This window comes from Ranitomeya imitator, chromosome 3 (genome assembly GCF_032444005.1).
Source record: "Ranitomeya imitator isolate aRanImi1 chromosome 3, aRanImi1.pri, whole genome shotgun sequence".
In the NCBI taxonomy this organism is placed as follows: Eukaryota; Metazoa; Chordata; class Amphibia; order Anura; family Dendrobatidae; genus Ranitomeya; species Ranitomeya imitator.
Window position 1 is genome coordinate 804368323 of NC_091284.1, and position 19658 is coordinate 804387980.

General features: G+C 41.3%; 1 protein-coding gene across 6 annotated transcripts in view; it reads right to left on the reverse strand.

Moving 5' to 3' along the window:
• Positions 1-19658, reverse strand: part of FAT3 (FAT atypical cadherin 3) — a 745380-nt gene that overhangs the window by 456093 nt on the left and 269629 nt on the right. For all 6 annotated transcript variants that reach the window (XM_069759239.1, XM_069759241.1, XM_069759238.1 and 3 more), the window contains one exon: positions 14354-17667. In XM_069759239.1, the coding sequence (XP_069615340.1) occupies positions 14354-17636 (3283 nt within the window). In that variant the 5' untranslated portion in view covers positions 17637-17667. The remainder of the gene's footprint in view (positions 1-14353; positions 17668-19658) is intronic.

The following is a 19658-nucleotide window of genomic DNA, read 5'->3' on the forward strand; positions in this document are numbered from 1 at the left end:
AGACCCTTCCTCAGCTGTTCTACCACCACCCATTTCTGCTGCTACTTCACAGACCTAATCCTTATCCTCACCTTTGGCAGGGCAATAAATATTCCCACATGGCTCCAAATTACACATCTCATCCATACATCCTCCGCTCCTACATTTCTCTCTAACATAACATGAAGCTTCCATTGCGCCTTCCCCTCCTCATGTCTCCATAATTATTCCCCAGGTTCGAGAAATATATATATATATATATATATATATATATATATATATATATATATATATATGTGTGTGTATAACCACATTCCTAGGCCCTAAATTATAAATATTCATATCCTATCTTGCTTTATCAAGCTCAGAGATCTTATTCCCACACCACCTCAGGCTCGGACTTTTTAGCACTGACTAATGGGACATGCAGAACATGTTGAGAAGAACCTTTGAATTACAAATGTCCTTTCCCGTTTCCCTAGCTGCCCTCTCCCTAAAACATACCCCTCAGGGATGTGTCTGGTATAGTTGTGTGGCCATTCATGATTAATGTCCTCTACTGATTAGACTTTCTGCCTCATTAGTGCTGGATAATTCGTATCTAGCTTTCTACTGTTAGATGTTGAGCCGTACACATACATTGTGTAAATGTACAATGAGATAAAGCTGGGTTTGCACTTACATTTATTGTGGCTTTTTTTTCTCTTGCTTTACAAATCACCCTTTAAAATTATTGTCCTATGTGTGATATTCCATGTTTCGGTCTAATTAACATCCGTGGTAAAATGAGGGGATTCATTGTTAATCAGTCGTGATCAGTCCTCACCTGCGCGAAATTTACTAATCGGTGTGTAATTAATGGGATCTACAGTTAGGGCCAGAAATATTTGGACAGTGACACAAGTTTTGTTATTTTAGCTGTTTACAAAAACATGTTCAGAAATACAATTATATATATAATATGGGCTGAAAGTGCACACTCCCAGCTGCAATATGATAGTTTCCACATCCAAATCGGAGAAAGGGTTTAGGAATCATAGCTCTGTAATGCATAGCGTCCTCTTTTTCAAGGGACCAAAAGTAATTGGACAATGGACTCTAAGGGCTGCAATTAACTCTGAAGGTGTCTCCCTCGTTAACCTGTAATCAATGAAGTAGTTAAAAGGTCAGGGGTGGATTCCAGGTGTGTGGTTTTGCATTTGGAAGCTGTTGCTGTGAGCAGACAACATGCGGTCAAAGGAACTCTCAATTGAGGTGAAGCAGAACATCCTGAGGCTGAAAAAAAAGAAAAAATCCATCAGAGAGATAGCAGACATGCTTGGAGTAGCAAAATCAACAGTTGGGTACATTCTGAGAAAAAAGGAATTGACTGGTGAGCTTGGGAACTCAAAAAGGCCTGGGCGTCCACGGATGACAACAGTGGTGGATGATCGCCGCATACTTAATTTGGTGAAGAAGAACCCGTTCACAACATCAACTGAAGTCCAGAACACTCTCAGTGAAGTAGGTGTATCTGTCTCTAAGTCAAAAGTAAAGAGAAGACTCCATGACAGTAAATACAAAGGGTTCACATCTAGATGCAAACCATTCATCAATACCAAAAATAGACAGGCCAGAGTTAAATTTGCAGAAAAACACCTCAAGAAGCCAGCTCAGACCTGGAAAAGTATTCTATGGACAGATGAGACAAAGATCAACCTGTACCAGAATGATGGGAAGAAAAAAGTTTGGAGAAGAAAGGGAACGGCACATGATCCAAGGCACACCACATCCTCTGTAAAACATGGTGGAGGCAACGTGATGGCATGGGCATGCATGGCTTTCAATTGCACTGGGTCACTTGTGTTTATTGATGACATAAGAGCAGACAAGAGTAGCCGGATGAATTCTGAAGTGTACCGGGATATACTTTCAGCCCAGATTCAGCCAAATGCTGCAAAGTTGATTGGACGGCGCTTCATAGTACAGATGGACAATGACCCCAAGCATACATCCAAAGCTACCCAGGAGTTCATGAGTGCCAAAAAGTGGAACATTCTGCAATGGCCAAGTCAATCTCCAGATCTAAACCCAATTGAGCATGCATTTCACTTGCTCAAATCCAGACTTAAGACGGAAAGACCCACAAACAAGCAAGACCTGAAGGCTGCGGCTGTAAAGGCCTGGCAAAGCATTAAGAAGGAGGAAACCCAGCGTTTGGTGATGTCCATGGGTTCCAGACTTAAGGCAGTGATTGCCTCCAAAGGATTTGCAACAAAATATTGAAAATAAAAATATTTTGTTTGGGTTATGTTTATTTGTCCAATTACTTTTGACCTCCTAAAATGTGGAGTGTTTGCAAAGAAATGTGTACAATTCCTACATTTTCTATCAGATATTTTTGTTCAACCCTTCAAATTAAACGTTACAATCTGCACTTGAATTCTGTTGTAGAGGTTTCATTTCAAATCCAATGTGGTGGCATGCAGAGCCCAACTCGCGAAAATTGTGTCACTGTCCAAATATTTCTGGCCCTAACTGTATAATAAAGATTGTCAAAAATGTATGTGTAACATGGTGCGGGGTGGTAACTGCGGGTGAGGTACTCGTCTTTCACGCCCCGATATGCTACATGAACATGGGGGTCCTGGCTGGGTGTGTTGGCTTCGTCCACAGGGGCGCTAACCCTTGCAGGCCGCTTGATGCCGGTGATTTCGGCTAGCCAGGACCATGTGTTGAGGACTCCATTGAGGGAGTGCATCAGCCAACAATTAACATTTTTTTTACTGAACAGTAACTTGGTGGGAAGTATGTACATTAGATAGTGGGTGCATAACTACATGAATGTTTATTTTATAACATGGAGCATCTTCACACCCATTTTCTGCTTTCCTTCTCTAGGCTCACTTGCCTCTGCCTCAGCTAGCATCTCTATATTACCCACCACCCAGCCCAGAACTTCAGGAGTCTCTCCAATAACGGCACTATAGTTGAGCAAGTGCGAGTCCTGTACTTGAACTCGCGGTTTCGCGTCCTTTTCCCCTTAAGGGAGCTATTTGGCCACTACGGCCGTTACTTAACTTTTTGTTGCTGCCGCCTTGGAACTACCGCCCCGGGCGCTCTCTTTTTCTCACATTCCCTGTTCCATCCTGGCCCATTACCTCTCCGACTTGCGTACTCGGGCCGTACTGCTAGGTGTCCTGTCCTAGGACCCATCTCCTGTGCACCCCTCTGTCTTTCTGTCACTCTTCCTCGTCTCTACTCTGGATCGCTATCCACAGCCTCTGTCTCTACCCCTCAGGGACACCCACGTCACGTGACTCTGCTGACTAATAAGACCTTAGGTCTGTTTCCACTGCAGGCTGGGTCCTACCTCATGTTCTAACAGGAAACTATCCCTGTCCCTTCACTTTGACTCCTCCCACTATGGGCTAGTCCCAAATATTAACCCTAACTCCTGTCGAGCAGAATAAAACATTGTCACTAACAATACATGTCCTCAGACACACACTCAGTTGAAATGTATTGCCCCGTCGCCATTGCAATAGGCCACCATCCTAGCAAAGGCCGGATGCTGACACGTGTAGCACCGTGTGCGCCTGTCACAGGCGGCATATGACAGTAACGTCGTCAGCGTATGATGTCACTGTCATGCGACGCGCACACTCATGCCCCCCAATAAAAGGGGCCAGGATGATAGCCTTAAAGAGAACCTGTCAGGTCCCCTATGCCCTCCAACCCAGCAGCATTCAATTACTTATGATTACATTCTCTCACTGACCAGCCCAGTATAACGTTTGTCTTAAAAAAAGCATTTATATTGTCCCCGTTTCCTATGGTAATGAGGGCTCTGATTAGTCGATGGGGCGTCAGTTGACCCTGACTAGTCGGCTCTCTTTCCATGTTATCACGGGGTTCAGAGGCACACTGTGTATGATTGAAAGTTCAGAAGAAATCCATTAAAGGGTATTTCCAGGACATTTTTTTTTACCATGAGCCTAGCAATTAACAGGCTGCTTGTTCTATCTGGCGCCGACTCTGAGCGAACACAGACAGCTCCTGCCGGAGAATCAGTTGCTTCACATCAGCAGAGCAGCTCTTCCTCTCCCGATGTGCTCTGTCAATGGGGCATGACTGCCGATGTCATGCTAATTGACAGCCAACTATTCACAGCCAAGAAACGGGGAGCCGGCTGTCAATCAGCATGACGCTGGCAGTCGAAGAGGAGTTGCTGCTCTGCCGACATGATGTCAGTCAAAGCCACTGAATCGCCGGCACGAGCAGTTTGTGACCGGTACCAGGCACAACACATAGGTAGTTAACAACTACCTGCCTGATAGTTCTTTGGCACATAGTAAAAACATGAAATTTAATCTGTGCACATTTGCTTCCCATTAGTTCATAATGTGTCCATCTCGTTCCATGGAGGTTTCCATTTTATATAATCACTAATGAAAACATTTTTTTTAATGTTAATTTTATGTATTTTTTTACTGAGGCAATGCACCAAAATTTGAGCTATGTGTACAATGATCAAAATTGCCATAAAATTGAGCCAGGTCCACTACAATCTCATGTTTCAGGTATACTAATGCCAACTAAAAAAAAGCTAACAAAAAAGTTGAACCCCATGTGTGTATGAGCCTTGCTTCGGGCAACTTAACATGATTTATCATGATACAGAGGTATTTATGGGTGAAGACAATGGCCTCCCTTGTTTTTCGATTCAAGCATTGAGCTTGTGAGAACACGTGGAATTATTTACCGTCTGATGCCCTCAGGCTTCCCTATGTCCTCTCAGATGGTATGGGTTCCCCGAACATTTATGACCGATCTGGTAGAATATACATATAAAAAATCCTTTCTTCAAATTTCTTTCCGCCTTACCATATTCTAACAGTCTCCACCATGGTTGGAGAACAATCCTGTTGTGTCGAGAACCTTTGAAGGTAGACATTAAACTTCTCATGCTTTGCCAAGTTGACACTTTCTACTTTAGGTTCATGGCTTTATTCTCCTGTATGTTTCAATACTTTGTTGTACTCCCAGATTTATTCTTCTCGGGAACACATTTGTTTTTAGTCTACATTGGATTTTTTTTTTAAAACCTCATTTCAATTTCAAATTAAGGAACTGAAAAAAAATCAATCAAGAGGGTCTTCCAAGGTCTTTGAAATATCAATAGTTTTCGATACGTTCATGAAAAATTGTGTTGGGTAATCTCTTTTACGGAGATTCAATTACTGTATAAACGTATAAAAGACCTCACAGAAATCTTTGCCCCCACTATTGAAGAAAGCCTGCTTTCACACCCCAAAAATATTCATGTCTGAAATTTGCATTTGAACACATGGTGCTCACACAGACTTGATTGTGAGCCGTTGAGGTGTACAACATCTGTGTCGAGTTTGAGCATGTTCTCATCCATTAACAGTCGTCTTATTCTAAAAGGGTCTCGGGTTATTATAAGAAAGTGATGAAAGCAATAATAGAAAACCCAAAAAAGACGAAAGAAAAATATCAAAGTATGGAAATAATTTGAATATTTTACCGTACACAAAAGAGAATTGGAATGTAGTGCATAACTTACAGGCAGTAAGTATAAGGCAGCCATTATATTCAGAGGAAGCCTAGACAAGAAAATTACTGCTAGACCTATCAATATGTGAAAAAAAGAAAAATAGTAAAGAAATAATATTGTTAGCAATAATGATGTTGTACATCCAAGTCCGAGTGCGGAGACACCGAAAGTCCCATCGATTCTACATTACGAAGCAGAAGACGTTGTGTGTGGCTTCATATAGTGCCTTGATGCAGAGGAGCATGGAGAGGTACTATATGGACCAATATATTTTTGAGGCACTGTACGTGGATCAATGAAACAGCCATATGCATGAGCCTTAAAGGTTTTATCCAGGGCTATTCTTTTAGCTATGAGCCTAAAAGCTAACCCCTTAATGACCAATACGTCTTTTTACTGACCAGAGATATGAGAGAATAGCCTCCCATACAGGTGACAATCCAGCAGCTGTTGGCTATACACTATAGGTGACAACTTGCTGTATCAGCCAAAACCAGTGTTGGCACCATCCATATCTGTTTAACCCCTTAGATGCTGCTGTCAATAGTGACATCATATAAATGGTTAATAGAGAATGGGAGTTTTCTATTTAACCCCATCGGCACCCAGAAATCACGATTGTGTGTTTTAGGTGTTGAGTTCCCACCGCTGCACAGGGCGAATCTCGAACCATGTCCACAGTGGTCTCCCATTCTTCTCCAGTCGCAGTGGAGCCTGCTCAGCAAAGACATCGGTCCCAGTGTTTGGCTCAGGCAGATACTGTGCGCTTGGTTACTGCTGCCCTCCCAGGTCCAGTCATTGTAACCAGCACTGATCAGCGGCGAGCAGACGCTTCTAGGACTAAATCCTGCTTTTTCTCTACTAAGCATGCCCAAGGGATGACTTCTCATTGTAGGTCGGGGGGTCACATGCTCAGGTCCTGTAGCAGCTCCTATTGCATCACTAGGAAGGTCCCAGAGAGCTTCTGCTATAAAAGCTTCACATGGCCGCATGGCCATGCGCTAGTATAAACTGATAACGTGTGTGTGTAGATGAATGACTGTCGATGGATGAAAGCTCCTTAATCATTCTCATTCCTTGTGTTGTTGACTGCTCGCGAATGGTGGAAGCCATCTAGTGCCCGACAGTGCTCCCTGCACACATAGCACACATTACAGTGCCTTTTTGCAGTGCCCGTCTGTATGGCACCGTGTGCAATCAGTGCGCTTCCAGACAGCCTGTCAGCGTAGGGCGGGAATTCCTGCTTGGACTCTGCATCTTGCTTGGGGCGTCCTCAGGCGCGAGCTCAAAAGCCACCGAGGGTCAGAGCGAGTTTAATCACCAGTTTAGTGGGGGTGATTCATAGGGATCCCACTAGTGTCATGCGGCTGCACCCTGTGACTGCTAACAGGGCACAGCTTTTTTTGGCGACTCTGAAGCAACAGAGTTCGCTTCCATTTACACTGGGTGAAGTCTAACCCACGTGTGAGCAAGTGTCCATCCGCCATTACTCAGCAGCAGGTACCATCTCTGCACGGTGGACCCCGGGCTGCGAACGCACCTCACATCTACCTCTATTATTTGGTAATGTTAGGTGTCGAGTTCCCACCGCTGCACAGGGGGAATCTCGAACCATGTCCACTGCAGTCTCCCATTCTTAACCAAGCACACAGTATCTGCCTGAGCCAGACGCTAGGACTGACGTCTCTGCTGAGCAGGCTCCACTGCAGCTGGAGAAGAATGGGAGACCGCAGTGGACATGGTTCGAGATTCCCCCGTGCAGCAGCGGGAACTCGACACCTAACAACGTGGTCTTGATGTTTGCCATGGCAATTCACGGCCAAATAGTGGCCTTAGAGTCTCTTCAGGGATAAGCTAACTCATCACTAGCACATTTTTGGAGACCCTTATCTTTCTTTTTTTCTCTTTTTGCATTATATGTATATCTTACTAACATGCACTTGCAAGGCCTTCTGTTTTAACGTTACAGCGGCCTGGTCAGAAGTTAGCGACATTTAGGTGGTAAAAATACAATTTCATTTCTGTCATGCCACTTTGCATTAATTCCTGAAAATTACCTGAAGGGTTAATAAACTACCTGACTGCAGTTTTCAATATGTCAGGGGGTACTGTTTTTAACCCCTTCATGACCAGGGGATTTTTCGTTTTTCCGTGTTCGTTTTTCGCTCCCCTCCTTCCCAGAGCCATAACTTTTTTATTTTTCCGTCAATTTGGCCATGTGAGGGCTTATTTTTTGCGGGACGAGTTGTACTTTTGAACGACATCATTGGTTTTAGCATGTCGTGTACTAGAAAACGGGAAAAAAATTCCAAGTGCGGTGAAATTGCAAAAAAAGTGCAATCCCACATTGGTTTTTTGTTTGGCTTTTTTGCTAGGTTCACTAAATGCTAAAAATGACCTGCCATTATGATTCTCCCGGTCATTACGAGTTCATAGACACCAAACATGACTAGGTTATTTTTTATCTAAGTGGTGAAAAAAAATTCCAAACTGTGCTAAAAAAAAAAAAAAAAAAAATTGCGCCATTTTCCGATACTCGTAGCGTCTCCATTTTTCGTGATCTGGGGTCGGTTGAGGGCTTATTTTTTGCGTGCCGAGATGACGTTTTTAATGATAGCATTTCGGTGCAGATACGTTCTTTTGATCGCCCGTTATTGCATTTTAATGCAATGTCGCGGCGACCAAAAAAACGTAATTCTGGCGTTTCGAGTTTTTTTCCCGCTACGCTGTTTAGCGATCAGGTTAATACTTTTTTTTATTTGATAGATCGGGCAATTCTGAGCGCGGCGATACCAAATATGCGTAGATTTGATATTTTTTTTATTGATTTATTTTGATTGGGGCGAAAGGGGGGTGATTTAAACTTTTATGTTTTTTTTATTTTTTTCACATTTTTTTAAACTTTTTTTTTTAACTTTTGCCATGCTTCAATAGCCTCCATGAGAGGCTAGAAGCAGGCACAAGCCGATCGGCTCTGCTACATAGCAGCGATCTGCTGATCGCTGCTATGTAGCAGAAATGCACGTGTGCTGTGAGCGCCGACCACAGGGTGGCGCTCACAGCGACGGGCAATCAGTAACCATAGAGGTCTCAAGGACCTCTATGGCTACAATGGAGATGCATCGCCGACCCCCGGACATGTGACGGGGGTCGGCGATAACGTCATTTCCGGCCGCCCGGCCGGAAGCGGTAGTTAAATGCCGCTGTCTGCGTTTGACAGCGGCATTTAACTAGTTAATAGGTGCGGGCAGATCGCGATTCTGCCCGCGCCTATTACGGGCACATGTCAGCTGTTCAAAACAGCTGACATGTCCCGGCTTTGGTGCGGGCTCACCGCGGAGCCCTGCATCAAAGCACGGGAGCCGGCATCGGACGGTATAGTACGTCCGATGCCGGTAAGGGGTTAAAATGGTATCACTTTTGAAGGTTTTTCAATATATAGTGACCCCCAAAGTCACTTCAAACCGGGATAGGCTCCTAGAAAAATATATTTTGTAAATTTCCTTGAAAAAATGAAAAATTGCTGCTACAAGTAATCAGGCAACAGTCAAGGACCTTTGTCCAAGAATATGTGCCAAAATTTGATGAGTTAGCTTATCCCTGAAGAGGTTATCTGGGACAATTTTTTTTTGTTATTTGCCTAATATTTAACAATCAGGTTCCAAGCTGCCTGTTGTGCCCAGAACTGATCGCAGACCGCTCCTGCCGGCGATTCAGCTGCTTCCACTGACGTCACATCAACAAAGCGTCTACTCTGTCAATAGGGCGTGATTGCCCTTGTCCAGTTGATTGACAGCCGGCTCCCTGCTGCCGATTGTCAATCAGCGTGACGTCGGTAGTCACGCCCCAGGGACAGAGCAGCTCAGAAAAGAAGAGCTGCGCTGTTGACATTGGGTTGCTGAATTGCTGGCAGGAGCAGTTAATGACCGCTCTGTGCCGGCGCCAGGTAGAACAAGCAGGTAGTTAACTACCTTTCTATTAGCACCTTAGTGATGGAGCCACATTTTTTTAAATCTGACCAGTGTCACTTTATGTGCTAATAACTCTGGAATGCTTCAACAAATCCCAGAGATTTAGAGATTGTTTTTTCGTGGCACATTATAATTTATGATAATGGTAAATTTAGGTCAATATATTTTGTGCTTATTTAAAAAAAAATCTGAAAATTGACCAAAATGTAAACAAATTAGCAATTTTCAAACTTTGAATGATTATCCCTTTAATCCAGATAGTGATATAACAGAAAAACATTAAGAAATAACAATTCCCACATGTCTGTTTTACATCAGCACCATTTGTAAAATGTTATTTTATTTTGTTAACATTTTACGAGGTTTAAAAATGTAGCAGCAATTTTTCATTTTTTCAAGGAAATTTACAAGTTCATAATCATTTAGAAACAACAATACTCATGTTTTTAATTCAGGAAGAGTTCAGAAATCAATATTTTGTGGAATAACCATGATTTTTAAATCACAGCTTTCTTGCGTCTTGGCATGCTTTCCACCAGTCTTTCATACTGCTCCTGGCGCAAAATTTAAGCAGTTCTTTGTTTGATGGCTTGTGACTATCCATCATCTTCTTGATTACATTACAGAGGTTTTCAATGGGGTTCAGGTCTGGAGATTGGGCTGCCCATGACAGGGATTTGATGTGGTGGTCTCTTAATTTTTGCCAGTGTTTATGCTGTTTACTAAGGAGGCAGATCTAACAGGATCCTCTGGGACGTGGTTTAGGCTGCTCTGAGTGATTACCCTGTGAGCACCGCCTCTTTAATAAAGACCATAAAAATAAGCACTAAATATAAACACACATATCTATGGAAAATAAAACTGAATAATCGCGAGATCATTGGGAATAAAATATGAGAAAAACCTGCCCATATTTAATCTGGTGATAGGTCCTCTTTTAGCCACCAATTTACTTTACAGATTCAAGTGGCAACATTAGTTAGGCTAGATATATTGCGAAAAAAAACAGATTCTCCAGAAATAATGATTTATCATACAGCCCTTTCTGTCTAAAAGTAAGGGAGGTCTTCAGACCTTATCTAAAACAATTAATCACCTGAACTTACTCCTAATTTTTACCATATCTTAAAATTCTTAAGCATGCAAAGGTTTATAGTGTTAAGAGGCTTTGCCAAAACATTTTATTAACACATTAAGAGTCTGTTTCACTATTGCATTTGCTTCATTGTTTTTTTGTCTGGTTGTTGGAGTTTTAGCCTGTTTTTGATTCTTCTATTACCGTAATTTGCACCTTTTTCAAGTCCATTTTATATGTGTTTGCTTGTTTTATCTTTTAAACTCAACATTGTGGATATGGTTGTTGTTTTCCAGATGTTTGCAGCCAATTCATCAAATGCAACTTTTTAAAACGTTGCAAAATTAGGATGAAAATGTAGTCCAGTTCCTCTCTGGAGTAATTTCGTATACAGTATGTTTTTATTTTTTGCATAAATTTGGGAACATTTTAGAGTGAAATGAAAATAATTTTTGCTCCAAAAAGGAGCAACAAAAAGATTAAAAAAAAAGCTTTTTTTCTTTAGCGCAAAATTCATGAACCATGTGTGCTATTTTACAGAATTTGGTGCACAAAACATCAATGAGTACAACAATACAAACAAATAAAAGTGGGCTATACATTATATATGGAGAACTGTGGAGGGTGCATTATACTATATGGAGGACTATAGGGAGTGTACTATAGTATATGGAGAAATATGGAGAGTGCATTATACTATATGGAGGACTATGGGATGTGCAGTATATATAAGGAGGACTGTGGGATGCATTATACTACATGGAGGACTTTGGAGGGTGCATTATACTATCTGGAGGACTACGGGGAGCGCATTATACTATATGGAGGCCAACTACCTAACAATTATTTTTAAGCCTTTTTAGTCCTACACATAGTTTGCCAAACACTTTTCAAGCTAATCAGACCACTCTAGGGAGCACTTTAAACCTTCAGTGGCCTTAATCTGGCCATACAGAATAGATGGCTGTCAAGACAAATTACGCTTTGGCCAATCGTTTGGCTGACAGCCAAATTGGTGGTCTTCACCTTACAAAGAAGCGCTCTTTCAGCTCCAGTGCTCTCTATGATAAAGCTCTGCTGGTGGCTTATCTCCGGTGGAGAATAAAGTGATTGGCAATCTGAAATCGAACATGCCCAATTGATATCTCCCCCATTGATCAGTAGGCCGGCCCCCTTATAAACATATGTGTTGACCGTTACTGTCGATATCGCCCCAAAGAGCACCTATACATAGAGACCAATTAAAACTTTTAGATATCAGTTACAATTGCCAAGGAGCATTGACTACCTGGATCATCGGACCCTGCAATCCTAAAAGCTAGGATGATGAGAAGAACAGCAACATTCCTGGTCATATGTACCATAGAAATGGTTGCTTTGGGGCACTTGGAGATGGGGACAAGCCTTAGTTGGCAGCATCTTAAAGAGTTGTGAGAGCCAAATGTACAGATTCTTTCTCTAAAGGGTTTCCAATGTTAGAAAATAAAGGTGAAGACTCAACCCAAGGATTGTGGAGAGGAGATTAGGGGCGAACAAGAGCAAGTCCTTCAATCCAAGATGGTTGGGGATGTGAAGATCTATACCAGAGATGTAAATTGAAGCTCCTGACCTCCAATGAAAAATCTATACCAGGTCCCCCATTGACCATGTACTCTTAGTAATAATGGTGTCTTCTATGTGGTAAGGAGCTCACTCTGGCACTAAGGTTGGAAAGTGATGGTTGCACCCCTGTAATAGTGGTCAAGGTCTCAAGTATTACTGATTCAGGATCCCATTTTATTTTCTAACATTAGCATTCCCTTCATTCCTTACTTGTGGTAAACTTTATGTTGCCTTCAAAAACTTTCCTACCCTCCAATTATTGTACAATAAGGTCGAATGTATAGAATTTCTGTATTTGTACAAGTGACATAGATACATGATATCACTGACAGTATAACGGGAGCAGATTAGACATCATATAGATGACTAGCGCCGGCCGGTATACAAACTGGTCAATGACCCAGAGTACAACTCTATTACGTGGATGTATTAAGATGTATAACTCCATTACACAAAATGAACAACTTTAGGAAAAAATAAATAAATGATCAAGACATAAGGCATAGGTGCCGCCAGCCGTCATTAATTGCCTTAGCTAATAACCCATGACACATCTGGATTTGCGGCAAACCTTTAACCTAAAATCGATGGCCACTTCATAATGAGCACATGAACTAAACAAACGGTAAATAAACAGGCCTGTCAGTGTAAGGTAATTCAATCCGCGACTCTCTCTGTAACTAGACAGAAGATTAATTATTCAGAGGTGTTTTAGCTGCCACTAGTCCAATAGCAATCCGCTAATGACTTTCAAGTATCAGAGATCATATTGCCGAATGGCTTTTACACGTATCTCAACAGGATGGAGTCCAAATCACCCAGCTGACTCAGCCAAAGTTTTTTAGTCTGGCTCGGATCAAACAGCAAGAAGTTAATATTAAAATTCAACCCATTTTCTATTGGCAAACAAACACTATAATCATGATAACGAAAAATATGAAACCTCACCCTTCATGTTAATAGCTTATAGTAAATTAAAAGACTTTTGTTTCTATTTTCAGAAATATATTGGATATCCTAATTTAAAGGGATTAAGCACTACTCGGACAACTCCTTCGCAATCTACCTGTTTCCCCTTTGTAAAATCATGTCACTTATATTGATTCACCTCCGGTGCCGAAACTGCTCAAGCGATGTAAGTACTGGGTATCCCGGGAATTGCCTAACATAATTATGTCATGTAATCCCTGTGGCCAACCAGTGCTGGCTTTACTCTCCCGACCTTCAGAAAATCGCATGCATCAGGAGGAAATGAGAGAGCAGAAGTAGCTCTCACTTCCTCCAGATGTATGTTATTTGTCCGAAGACGAAGAGAATGAAGCCAGAACTGATTGGTCGCAAGGATTGCATGACATAATTATGTTACGCAATTCCTGGGACACCAAAGTACAGACACCACTGGAACGGTGCCGGCATCGGAGGCGAGTATAAGTGATATGATTTTATAAAGGGGAAACATGAGGATTGAGAAGGAGTTGTTCGAGTAGTGGACAACCTCTTGAAAGGGAGTCTGTCAATACAAAATGCCTGGTCAAGCCAAGTATAGGCACGCTGTGCACCCTTGGCGTGGCCAATCAGTTTTGTGCACCTTCCCACTATTTATTTTCCATCTATTTCCACCCTCTTCCGCCTCCTGTAAAGCCAGAGCTGTTAATCAAAGAAGACATGAGTGTAGATAGCTAGAAACCACTGAGTTGCAAAGGTGAACTGTTTGGCCACACCAAGGGTTCATGTGCTTGGTTTGAACAGTCATCTTGTTCAGCTATTTTTTAAGTGAAGGGGATTGAACTGCTGTTTTAGTTGTTGAGCGTGGCTATGTGATGCTGCTTTTGGGGAAAATATAATCCTGGACAACACCTTAACCGAGCTAATACAGAATTAAGAATGATTTTATGGATGATAATTAGGTTTGTCAAATAAAAAACTTTAGAGACCGAAGGACAATACCTAATATATAAATACAAATAAAAAAAACATGACAAGTAGTGCAACCATGATCTCCAATATCTAAATTAGTTCGCTACATTATTCTAGTACATAGAGACAAAAGGAGATTGACCTTAAAAAACACACATCTTCATTGTATTGCCATTGTTTCCCTTCTATTCCCATAAATAGTGCCATTCTGATCCATTATTTTGTATTAGAATACTTTTAGTCACTTACCAGTTTCTTCATCAATACTAAATCTTCCGAGTCCACTCCCATCCCTTATGGAGTATTGTATTTCACCATCTCGACCGGTATCTTCATCTCTTGCCAAAACTTGCAACACACTAGTTCCAACGCGTGAATTCTCTTTGATAGATCCAGTTATAGCGAAATCCAAAAAGTAGGGGGTATGTAGGTTTTCATTGACATCTACCACTTCCACTTCCACAAATGAAACCGAAGATAGAGAAACGGGACGGCCCTTATCCTTAGCACGTACGGTTAGATTGTAGAATTGTTGCTTTTCGTAGTCCAGTTCCTTGTTCAAGCGAATAGCTCCACTGGTTTTATCAATTTCAAACTTGCCGTTGTAGTCATTCACTAAGGAATATCGTACTTGGCCACCTAAACCAAGATCCGGATCTTGGGTTTCAAGCCAAGATATGACGGTACCCACTGGTAGATCTTCCAGTACTTTGGCAGTGTAGCTGAAAGGTACAAAAACTGGAGCGCAATCATTAACATCATCCAAAAAGACCTTGAGGGTGACAACTGAAAAAAGTTGTTGACCGTTTTCCGCTTTGTCCCTTGCCTCAATTTTCAGTGTGTAATTAGACATGAGTTCTCTGTCCAGTTGATCAGCCACATAGACTATTCCAGTAGAGCTATTTATTGCAAATTTTTTGGTGTCGGTTAAAATTGAATAAGATATTTCTCCATTGGGTCCAATATCCTTGTCTCGAGCTTCCACCTGAATTAACTCTGTCCCTAAACTTGTGCTCTCTAGAGTATTAGCCGAGTAGCTTTCTTGAAGAAACGTAGGACTGTTATCATTTGCGTCATTGACATGGATAGTCAACAATCTCCATGAAGATCTCTGAGGTTTGCCTAAATCGTAGGCAGTGATATTAAGAAGATATTTATCTGAAGTCTCACGATCCATGGGCATGAGCACGCTAATTTGTCCAGATTCCAAGTCAATGGTAAAACAGCTATCAATATTACCATCTGTGATGGTGTAAAGTACCTTTCCATTAAACCCTGAATCAGAGTCGGTTGCTTTAATTTTTAATATAGAGGAACCTACAGGAAGGTCCTCCTTGACTGATACATCTGAAGGAAACGACTTGTCAAATTGGGGCGGTTGCCTATTTATTGAATAGAAATCAAACAAATTGTCCTCATAGTTTAACTTAGCATTAGCCTTGGACTTTTTGAGAAGTTTTTCTGCTAATTTCTGGGCAACTCTTGTTTCTTTACAGTCAAAATATTTAGATGGGACCTTACCATGAACAACTGTTATGTTCACGTACATAGGGTCGGCAAAGTTTTCCCCATCCGTGGCAGTGATCTTAAGTGCAAAGTTGCTATTTCTAAGACCGGAACTGATAAATGATTTCTTAAGCTGTAAGACCCCAGAATCTGGATTCAAGTAGAAGAAACCTAGTTCATTCCCTGACATTATTTTATACTTGACCAGCTCTAACTCATCAATATCAATGGCAGAAACGGCAGTGATGTGTCCACCGGTTGGAAAGTCAAAAGAGATGACTCCTTGGCAAGCAACTTTTTCAAATAAGGGCTTATTATCATTTATGTTTCCTATATGAATAGTGACATTGACTTCACTCTCATGGCGATAGGGAGACCCCCAATCGGAGGCTCTTACGATAAATCTATAACTCTCGGGAGATGACTCAAAATCAAGAACATCAGAAGTGCTGATAGTTCCCGTAAACTGGTTAATGACAAAAGGTAGGGAATTCAAACTGGCAATGCTATAAGTTATATAACCATTTTCTCCTTTGTCCTTATCGGATGCTAAAACCAATAATACGCTAGTTCCGACAGGCACAGTTTCATTGACAAATGCCTCATATGAGGTCTGTTGGAACTCCGGGGTGTTATCATTGGCGTCTTCTAATTTTATTGTAACCTTTGCTTTAATATCATTAATTTTCTGAATTACTTCTATTTCATAGGTATCTTTCCCATCGAAGTTTAAATGCCGTGCTGTAGTGATCAGTCCCGTTCTGGAGTTTATCTTAAAATACTCTGAATCCTCACTTTCGGAAATTTTGTATTCCACAGATGCAGACGAAGGTTGCACCTTCACTGCTGTTACGACTGCACCAGGAGGAGAGAACTCACTAACTGTAATGTCATAAACTTCTTTCTCAAATTCAGCTTTTACTTTTTCTTTTTCAAGGCTGGCAATATGCATGTAATTTAAATCCGAAGACTTCTGAGGAGACCCTTTGTCTTTAGCTTGAAGTGTCAGATTAATACCGTATGGAAAGTTGTCCCAATCAATGGGACTTTTTTGTTTGATTTTATACTCATTCATCCATTTTCCCTCCTTCACGATTGAAAACTGTTGCGACTCGTCTCCCGAGATAATGGTAACTGATTCGATGTCTCCATTGGCGCCTTCATCGATATCATCAACGGTAACAACGGCATATGAAGGGTCCATGTCCAACATGGATGGAATGTGAGTGACCACAGTGACTGTAGGAGCGTTTTCATTAATACGTTCAATGTGAACAAAAAGTTTGGCAGTGCTGCTGACGCCATTGTTGCCGTATAATTTCATGCCACGGTCTACAGCTAAAACCTCCAGGTCGTATCTGTTTTTCTCGTCGTAGTTTAGCCGCCCACTTAACGAAACAATCCCACTTGTAGGATGGACAGAGAAGAGGTCTACCTTGTTCTTAAAATAGTAATAAAATTCACCATTGGATCCAATATCGGCATCGGTGGCAGTAACCTGTGCTATGCTCGTCCTTATAGGAGTGCTTTCCGCTATGGTAACAGAGTAAGTGGTTGGGGAGAACAAGGGACGTAAATCATTCATATCTAAGACCTGTACGTTGACTTTGGCCCAGGCCTCCAAATCCTCCCCTCTCACTGATGCCTTTATTGATAATAAATAGCTGTCCTGAATTTCCCTATTCAAAATGGCTGAATTTCCTCCTTTTGTTCGTATTCGTAGAAAACAAAAATCACCAATTACCACCTCTTCGGCTTTAAAAAATCCCTCTTCATCTCCAGACATTATCCTGTATTTGATGTCCCAAGAAAGATTGGCCAGCTTGATTCCAATTTTGGTTTGACTGTTGAGATAAGTCCGAGCAGCAGAATTTTCGTATACTGTGGCATTGTACATTGAATGTGTAAACTGGAAGATCTGAGATGACGTTCCTTGCAGACCAATACATAATTTAAAGAGTAAATTTAGAAATAATAGGGTGATGACACTGGAAGGCGATGTCCGTATGCCTTTCAAGATGTCCATCTTTACAGCTATTCCATCATTTTTCTTTCTCCTAAAATAAAAAAAAATAAAAAGGTTTAGAAACAAAATCTAATAAATGTATATACAGTAAATATATATATATATATATATATATATATATATATATATAATTAATCAAGATTTTGGAAAGAAGAACAAAAAGATCATAGACAAATCCAAAGGAATACGCAATATTTATAAAAAAAAATGTTTTCTAATTTTACTACTTGTTCAGTCTAGGCATAAGCTTTACATTTTTTAAAGAGCATTGTCCATACTTGGAAAGAGAGGTCTGGTCTTCCATGTCGAAAGGTCGCTAACTCTTATAGGAATAATCCCATCTCATACTTTTAAAGTTTTTTTCTACAAAAAAACAATTGTCCCGATTCATCAAGATTGATGACTTTCTTGCTGAAGGGCCAGGTGGAGTCAGATGCTCCTGATTCATGAAGAGGTGCATGCCTCTTCGTGAATCCGGAAAGTCTGAAGAGTGGCATCGACCTCCATACACCACGTCAGATATCTTACTTCAATCATGGACTGAAGTGAGATCTCTTGTATAGGACACATCAAAGCTCTCTGTGAATTAGATGAGCTGTGCTATCTAGCTTCTGCCACAACCTTGTCTCACCCAAACGTCATCCATTATGGCAGAACTGGGAGAAACTGCAGTGGAGATGCCAAAAGTCACAACATTTTGGCTCAACTCCGATGTGCCAAAATTTAGCAATTTTTCAAAGCTTTTACGACACTGTTTTTGTGTAAAAGCTTTGATGAATCGGGGCTAAAATCTGTGGATAGAGGATAGTTTGCTGATCGCTAGACGTCTGACTGTTGAGACTCCCAACTATCCCAAGAACGGGGCTCTACCTCAACCATATTTCACAGCGCTTCATAGATATTGTCATCGCTGTTTCCATTGGCGATCTCAAAGCAAATTCCTTATTGGCACAACTTTGGAGAAAACCCATACAGACTTGGGCAGACCATACATACTTCATACAGATGTCGTTCTTGGTGGCATTTAAGCCTACGACCACTGTACGGCAAAGCAACAGTGGTAACCAGTGAGACACTGTGCTGAGAATAATTCCCTATGGCATAGCCATATAATATGTCATGAGTGTAGTGTGGATTCGAGACCATCCAGTGGGTCATTGGTACGTGCTGGTTTCAGTCGAAATTTGGTTGGAATTAAAAAAGAGTTTCAACCAACTCTTCACTGACAAAGGGGCACATTGTTGCCCCTTTCTCGAGAAAGATGCAGGTTTTATTTGTGCTGTCCGCATCTTCTGTACCTTTTGCCATATCCTGTGGATATGCCGTAAGTACATATGATTGAAATACCTCTTGAGGTCCTCATTCATTTGAGAGCAATACTGGTTGCAAAGTCAATTTTATGTACTGTGTTGACTCTCCGCTCGATTTCAGAGATCAGAAGAAAGAAGTATTGGGCATGTTGGATTTCATCATGCCTGATGCTTTGCTCTCAAAGGAAATGGGCGGCTGACAGCAATGTATGTATGGCATTTCTTGATGAAAAGAACAAGTATATGTATAGTGAAGTTGGGAAGAACACCTGTTGGCTGAGTGAGGTATATAGCTATCTTCACAATGTGTAGGTAAGAGTATGGTATTCTGGTTTATGATAAAATGGAAGTGAGAATACAATCCATGATTGTTGCATTGCTATTGTATTCAATGCAGCCAAAAAAGTATGAAGACCATTATCTTCCATGAATGAGAAATTAAGGCAATTTTATGCATATCCCTTGCCTTAAGATCCAAACTAGGAAAATGGGAACTGTAAGCTTCAAAAAAGGTGAGGAAAATTACCATTTTATTGAGAAACATTGTAATTGTCACATATTTCATACTACCATTGTCATGACACTGTTGTCGGGTGTCCCGGGACCAGGGGCTCCTTCCCTGACCTTACCACTAAGGGGCGCTCTAGCTCGCCCTATTCCCCGGGTTACTTCTGAAGGTGAAGATGCCAGAGCCTCCACCCTTGCCTTATCT